Below are 7519 nucleotides of genomic sequence, written 5' to 3'. Positions count from 1 at the left end.
GGGGGGTGGGATAGGAGGAGGAGGAGGAGGAGGAGGAGGCGGCGGAGGAGGAGGTGGTGGTGGCGGAGGTGGCGGTGGAGGTGGCGGCGGCGGCGGAAGCGTCGGTGGTGTTGCTGTTGTTGCTGGCGGAGGACCGCCCGGATCCGAGCCGGATCGGTCCGCGAGGATTCACGACGAGGAAGAAGAGGATATCACCGAGAGGGAGGACGAGGAGGAGGACGAAGATCCGTGCAGCTCGCCGGAACCCGACCTTGAAAACGAATCCGAACCCATGGAGATCCAAGCCTCGGCTGTCACCGCGGCGGCCGCGAACCTCCACGCGCTACGTCAACACGTATTCAAGATGTCGGATTACTGGCAGCAGCCGCAACGTGGTCCGCCTCAACATTCGCCCGGATTACAGCACAGTCCTATCTCGAATTCGACACAGCAGCAGCACCAGCAGCATCAACAGCACCAACAGCATCAACAGCACCAGCAGCATCAACAGCAGGTGCAGCAGATGCACAGTCCGCTCAGTCAGCAGCAGCAACAACAACAGCAGAACGCGGTTTCGCAAGTACAACAAAACGCGAACGCGACAATGGGCACCGCGAGCCCGCAACAACAATTGCAGCAACAGCAGCACGCGCTGTCGATGAACCAGACCACCCAAGGACAGCAACATCAGTCTTCCCCGGCACCGACGACGCCGTCGCCGCAAGCGGACCATCAGGGCGCCATCGCCTCGAGCATGGCCCAGAGTCTGCATAGCCTTGCGCAAGCACAGCAGACCATGTCGCAAGCGTCGAGCCCATCCCTGGCGGTCCAGGCCGTTCAGGCGGCTCAGGCGCTCAATCAGAACCTTGGCCAAGCGTTAACTCAAGCGCTCACGCAGAACATGCAGCAGAATCTCGGACAGACTCTAGCGCAACACAATCTAGCGCAGAGCCTGACACCGAGCCTGTCGCCGCAACAACAGCAGCAGCTGCTCAACCAGCCGCAGAATCTGAGCCAAGCGAGCCAAAGCTTGCAGCAGAACATCCAGAACCAGGCGCAGAATCTGTCGCAGACGCTACAACAGCAAGCGCAAAACCTGACGCAGAATCTCGGCCAGGCGCTTAATCAGCAAGCGCTACAGCAGCAGGCGCAAAATCTCACGCAAAATCTGCAGCAGCAAGCGCAGAATCTCACGCAGAATCTACAACAACAGGCCCTCAACATGGCTGGCACCATCGCGCAAAACGGCGGCCTCGCCGGTATGAATATGTCGGCCGGTCAGCAGCAGAATTCTCAAAACTCCATGCTGAGTCCGGGCGCGACCAGCCAGGATTCGCACGACGCCACACTCACGGAGAAGCTCGTCAACGAATTACAGGTGAGAAGCTACGAGGAAATTCCAGAGTTTTCGCATTCGCGAAACTTTGCAAAAACTCTGCCTCCTCATCGCACGTTATTGCGCGCGCGCGCATCTTTTTCTATTATTTTCCGTTGGCGAGAGAAACGCTCGAGTCTCCCGCGAGCGTATCCACTAAGAGAGCAGCGATAAATAACTGGGACGAGGCGACCGCGATAAAAATACATAACGCGCCGATAAATAGGGTCATTCACTCGGACAGACGCCGGATAATACTTTCGAGAGCGAAGTTTCTCTCTCCTTGCGAAGAAAAATATTTATATTGCAACGATGCTGTCGTCGCATCGTCAACGGTCCCTTAGTATCGCGAGATATCAAGGTCCCTCGCACGTATTGGCATGTAAATAGCATCGATCTTGTAAATGGCGCGGTTTCGTTTTTAACGCCTCGCGACAATTCCTCGTTTTGTATAAAAATCGAATAAAACGCGCGTTACATTAATATGTTTTCTCGTTAAACGACGTAGTAAGTGTGTTGCCTCTAATTTATCGCTCGAATAAAATTGCTCGCTATTGCGAAATCGCGATATAAGTTGACTAGAAGATGAACGCGATGGCTTTTGCATTAATTTAGCGTCTTAATCTTAGCGTTACAAAGTCACGTGTCATCGACAATTTCGTCCATTTGATTCCGACTGTACCTAGATACGCTGAACACGCTGCGCATACTCACATACAGACATACCTACGTACCTATCCATGTATACGTTCACACTAGCAAGGTACGTTGACTTACTACTGACTTACACGCTCGTACACGCGGAAGAGGGAGAGAGAATGAGTGAGCGGAGAGTGAGCGAGAGAAGGAATGACAGAGAGAGAGAGAGAGAGAGAGAGAGAGAGAGAGAGAGAGAGAGAGGGGAGAGCACGCACACATCAAAGTAGCAGTGCAGTCCGTAAATGCGAACGCGGCCCACGCACACCAATGCCGGGAGATGCAGATACGTCGTCTCCCGGGGTTCTTGACCCGCGCAACACAGATAATACCATACGCATATACGTCATACGGTACGCCGGGAAGATGTTACCAAGAAAATATCGCGCCATGTTTCTGCGACGGTATGGGCCGCAAAGTCTTGATGAAAGAGAGTGAGAGAGAGTGAGAGAAAGAAAGAGAGCGAGAAACCGTGTGTAAGAGAATGGGAGAGAGAGAGAGAGAGAGAGAGAGAAAAGAAAATCATATCGTATCTACTGACAGATAGCGGAACTTTAAGATCGCGTTAACGAGCACGAGCATCGGCGATTCTCGTAATTAGCAAGACTATAAATATCGCTCGTAAGAAAGAGAACCTGAGAGAACCTTAGCTAGCGATTCTCGTAAAAAAACGTCTCGCAAATGTGTGCAATAGTAAATAGCAAATATTGTATCATCATAAGGTTTTTCACAAAAATTTTGTTTTTTATTTCCGAATGATTATATATCGCGAGTACTGATATATTAATTTAAACTTATTTGATTTAGAGCGATAATTATCTGTTTACACACGAAGCAGAAATACTCGTTTTGTCATGTCATTCTCAGTTTATCGTTCTATCGGATCGGTAGAACGTTTTTTTTTTTTTTGACATAATAGTTGAACGAAAACAAGCTTTGTAGTAAAGACGGTTAGTAGCCATAAAACGACGAGGATCGGGGACTAACATGAGCTATCCTATCTTGCCTGATAGTCTCGTGCCTCTGCGGCGGGGCTTGGAGGTGCAGTAGGTGCCGGCGGTGGTGGAGGAATGGGCAACATCAGTGAACGCACCCTCGAGGAATGCTGGTCTACCCTGCAGCGAGTGAGTTGAACACTCAGCCCGTTCACAAGATCCCTTTTATTAATGCTCTCTCCTTGCTCGACGCATTCCATCTTAAGTTCCTCGCTTTCTCTCGTCCGATCACCGACGGTCGAGGTTGTCGCTCTGTCGTTTTTTTATTTACATATTTGTTTCAACTTATTTCGTTCTCTGCACGTCGGACGCATTGCCGTCTCTCGTCTCGTTAGTTGTTATTATTTTCTCTTTTTTTTTTTTTTTCGCCATTCGCAGAAACGATGCCCATTCAATTCTCGCTGTCTTGCCTGCCATAATTTTGTGCTTCCACGCAAATTCACCGAAAAAATCTCGAGAAAATCGTAATTGTCTCGTTTTGCATCACGATCAGCTTTGCTCACTTATTCGTTCGTTATTTTCATCTTGATGTTATCTTTTTTTTTTTTTTTCTTTTTATCTCTCCTTACTTGTGCTAGCATGTATATGTATATTCGTTCGTCTTGTACCTCGTCGGTTGAATGTGTCGCCTTGTTCCTGTGCATTGTGAAATAGTCTTACTTATTACTGACCGCCAGCGGCGGTTCGAACGATCCTCGTTTTCGCTCGCGCTCGTACTAACACAAGCGCGTTAGTTGCGCCACACTCTAGAGATTTCATGAACAACGCGACGGTACGCGAGGAAACGCAATGTTTTGCCGTTGCAACGTTTAACGAATTGTGCGCTTGTATCACGTGCGCGACACGAAAGTATACATCGTCACAGCAATAGTTTTTCGACTAGTGGGCAATTTGCGGCACACAGTCGCGAACGCGGGGCCTCATCCCTTGATGCGTCAGCATCGCGAGTACATCAAGCACATACGAAAATACGGGAAAAGAAAGCGACGTTAACGAGCTCTCGAATTACGTTAAACTGTCGTACGATGAGCGGAGCAAGAGGTCCCGGCGGCACGTGGAAGGAAGAGGCAGCGCGTTAAAAAGGCGGGATGTACACCCCCTCCTTTGCCGCGCGTCCCTCTCTGCGGGAAACTTTAAAATTCTCATCCTCAGAACGAAACAACAATTTGTTTCGTTAAGTAGCCGCAGCGCTCTTTTGTTTTTGCGGCTTCTTTTATTTTAGCGGCGATAGCGGTGGCGGTTGGAGTGACGGCAGAAAAGGTAACAGGAGGGGTGGAAAGAGGTGATGGGGTGCAGGAGGAGGGGGTTGGTCGGGCACTCGTCGGTCCGCAGTATTCCACCTCGTCCTTCCTTTTCTTCCATCGCCACCTTAAAAGCCGCCTCGTCCCGCGCCCCGCACGAGCGCGCGCCAAGCGAAACTTTCGGAAAATCGCAAAAACGTCGAGCGATGGCGAAGTTTCCACGTTTCCTCGAGATTTAATTAAAACATTCGCCTCCTTTGTACCGTCCCCACGAGCCGTTCGCGGACCACCAAGCTGTCCAAGCGAGCTATCGTTCTTCCATATTGTCCACGCGATGAGAATTGATAAGAGCATTTTCCATAAGCCAGAATTCATTCTTAACCCTTAATCCTTAGCATATGTTAACTAGTTGCACAAGTTTTATTCCTAGTTCTGTCAAATTAATATTTTAAAAAGCGAGAAAGACTGCATGGGGATGATGTAAAAAATTATTTCGTTTCTGAAAATCTTACAGTGGAATAAAATAACGCAGCAACCCATTTTAGACGATTTATGATTCATGATACAATTCAATTCGGGACACATAAATTTATTTATAATTTTGTATGCCATAAAATGTAGAAAATATTTGAAGAAGTGGAATACACACATATACAAGTATGTATATTGAGAGAGAGATATAGGGTACATCAAAAATATAAATGGATTTTTATATATTGACGAATCTTATTGCGAATAATAGATCGTCTAAATCAAGTTTTATGAAAAAAATTTAACAAGTGACGTGCTTTAAATGGAGTCAAACTAAATTGAATCGAGCTCTGTTTAATTAAAGATCGGTAAAAATAATACACGCGAGAGAGAGAAAGGAAGAGTGCGTTCAGCTGTTGTTTCTGACGCCGGCAGTGATAAAAAAAATTTTGAGACACTTGAGAATTTTTATTGTAAGCTCGTGGGAAAGATGAAGGGTTCGGCGGAGCAAAGAGGATGAGACGACGAGTGCGCCGTGATATTACATAAACATTCGCGGAGGACGTTTCTCACTCCGAGGCCGGGGGTGCACCCGCGTTTTTTTCTTCTACCGCACGCTACCTCGAAAATTAAAATCCAATTATTTCGACGCCTCTACTCGACCCGGCTTGGCTGATTCAAATGAATTTTTTGCCCGCGCTTCTCCCCAATTCGCTCTTTCAACGTGCGTTAAACCGGTTCGCTCGGCGCAACGACCATCGCCAAGTCGCATATCTAGACTACGATCCACCCTTGATCGATCCGGGACTACGATTTCGTATCGAGCTGACAGCTGCCAGGAGAAACCAGAATCGTAACGAAGGAAGCAGAGGATGGGAAAGTCGGGGATAGGGGAAAAGAAAATTCGAAAGAGAGATCGAGCTCCTTTCCAACGGATACAAATTGTTACCGTGTCATTGTCTCAATGTAAATTAATATATCTCCGCGACAAAACGCGTTCTCTCACATCTTTCTTTGCGCTTTCCGGGACGCGAAAAACATTTCTTTTTTTTAAATATTTATTAACTAAACTTGATTCGATAATTAAATAGAAAACGCGAACAAGAAGCCTGAGATAGAAATTTAATAACTGATCTTTCGCTTTCATCACACATAATGATCGACGGATTTCTAATTATTTTAAGACATAACGAAGAAAATTAATAAAATGCAAGAAGCATGACGATAGTCGCGAACAATGTATAAACCTTTAATCGCGACCAAGAGCGACAAAGTAAGACGATCGAATAACAATTGCCATTCCTCTCGCTTCTCTACCTATGATTGCAAAAAAAGAAACGCGTATTATCTATCTCTGCCAGCGCATTTACGCGTCTCATCCCGGCCATGTAAATCTCGAAGATTCTTTCTCACGTTGCATCGCTCCGGAGGAGCGTAAGTTTTTTTTCCTCTTCTCATGCCAGGAAAAGGTTCCCGTGTACTATTTAAATAACGGTTCTCGCGCGCGTGTCATTGTTTCACCGTTCTTTCTCTTTCGACGACTAACCCTTCTAGTTACCGGAGGAAAGGAGGTATGAGAAGGGAGAAGGGAGGAGGGGAGGGGGGGAGGGGGTTGTTCTGTTTCGAGTCGAGGAAGAAAAGCGAAAGGGCGGATGATGGGGAGGGGAGGGGAGGGAAGGGGGTCAAGTTCCGTGCCGGATAGCCGTTACGGCAAAGACAGAATTACGACGTCTCAAGATGAGGGGTGCCTCTTCCCCCGTCCCACCGATGCCTTACCCCTCACTCTCGCTTGATCCCGGGCGGATCATCACGGAGTTTCTTGGCTTTTCAGTAATTTTCTATGATTTTCGGATCGCATGATCGACAACAATAACGCGCGCGCATTCGGCCTAATCGAATGCATTCGATCGTTCGAAAGTCGGTGAATCTGGAAGGCACAGCGGGTGATAATGTCCGCGAGGCAAATTATTATTTCTCTGAAATTTAATTTTCCTAGAGAGGAGGAAGTTTCTTACAAAAGTGTCGCTTAAAAAGTAAAAGAAACCATTTCGAAAAGTTTGTAAACGCGTGACTAAATAAAGTAAAATTCAAGAGAAAATGGCAATTATTAATAAAAGCGAGACATGAAAAACTTCCATTAGTATAATCAGTAAAAAATAAAGATCCAAGTTATATGTATATCATGATGACAACATTCACAAAGGCTCAAAATTCTCATATTCGGACATTACGTGATCCCTTAATTTATAATTTTCCATTTCACGAGTAATCGAAAATTCGCGTGGGCTACGTCAACAAGCACAGGTACCATCCGCGGTCGCAAATGACATGTGAAAACCGCGCGATCAGCACAAAGAGTCCGTTTAAGGACAGAAAAAGATGGAAGATGCAGCGCGACATCGCGAGCTCCGACCCGCATACACACGATTCTTTCCTCTCTTACTAATCTGCCTCCAGTTTCCTCGTCTTTCGTACGCGACTTCGTCGCGACCTACCCCAAACAAACCACGAAAAAAAGAGAGAAGAGAAGCGCGGCGGTGAGATCGCGGAGGGGACGAGGCAGGGACTGCGTGAGACGGCGCAGAAAGAATGAGAGAAAAAGGAACGGAAAGAGAGGATGGAAGAGAGCACGTTTGCGCCCACATACGCCCAAGAGGTTGCAACACGCGGATGACAAGGAGAAGAGCCGGGCACGAGAGAAGGAAGATCGCGAGAGAAACGGCCGGGAGGTGGCTGAGAGAGGAAAAGGGGAGTGTATGCGC

General features: G+C 47.5%; 1 protein-coding gene and 1 long non-coding RNA gene across 4 annotated transcripts in view; one reads left to right on the top strand and one right to left on the bottom strand.

Annotated features, from left to right (window-relative positions):
- The window catches only part of LOC126848514 (uncharacterized), a 212389-nt gene that overhangs the window by 119691 nt on the left and 85179 nt on the right, over nt 1-7519 (bottom strand). The window lies entirely within an intron of this gene.
- LOC126848494 (zinc finger protein 853-like) overlaps nt 97-7519 on the top strand; it is an 81742-nt gene continuing 74319 nt past the window's right edge. For all 3 annotated transcript variants that reach the window (XM_050589469.1, XM_050589468.1, XM_050589467.1), the window contains exons 1-2: nt 97-1357; nt 3064-3174. In XM_050589469.1, the coding sequence (XP_050445426.1) occupies nt 272-1357; nt 3064-3174 (1197 nt within the window). In that variant the 5' untranslated portion in view covers nt 97-271. The remainder of the gene's footprint in view (nt 1358-3063; nt 3175-7519) is intronic.

This window comes from Cataglyphis hispanica, chromosome 3 (genome assembly GCF_021464435.1).
Source record: "Cataglyphis hispanica isolate Lineage 1 chromosome 3, ULB_Chis1_1.0, whole genome shotgun sequence".
NCBI lineage: Eukaryota > Metazoa > Arthropoda > Insecta > Hymenoptera > Formicidae > Cataglyphis > Cataglyphis hispanica.
The sequence above is the reverse complement of the archived record's forward strand: the minus strand, read 5'-3'. Positions and strand labels throughout refer to the sequence as shown.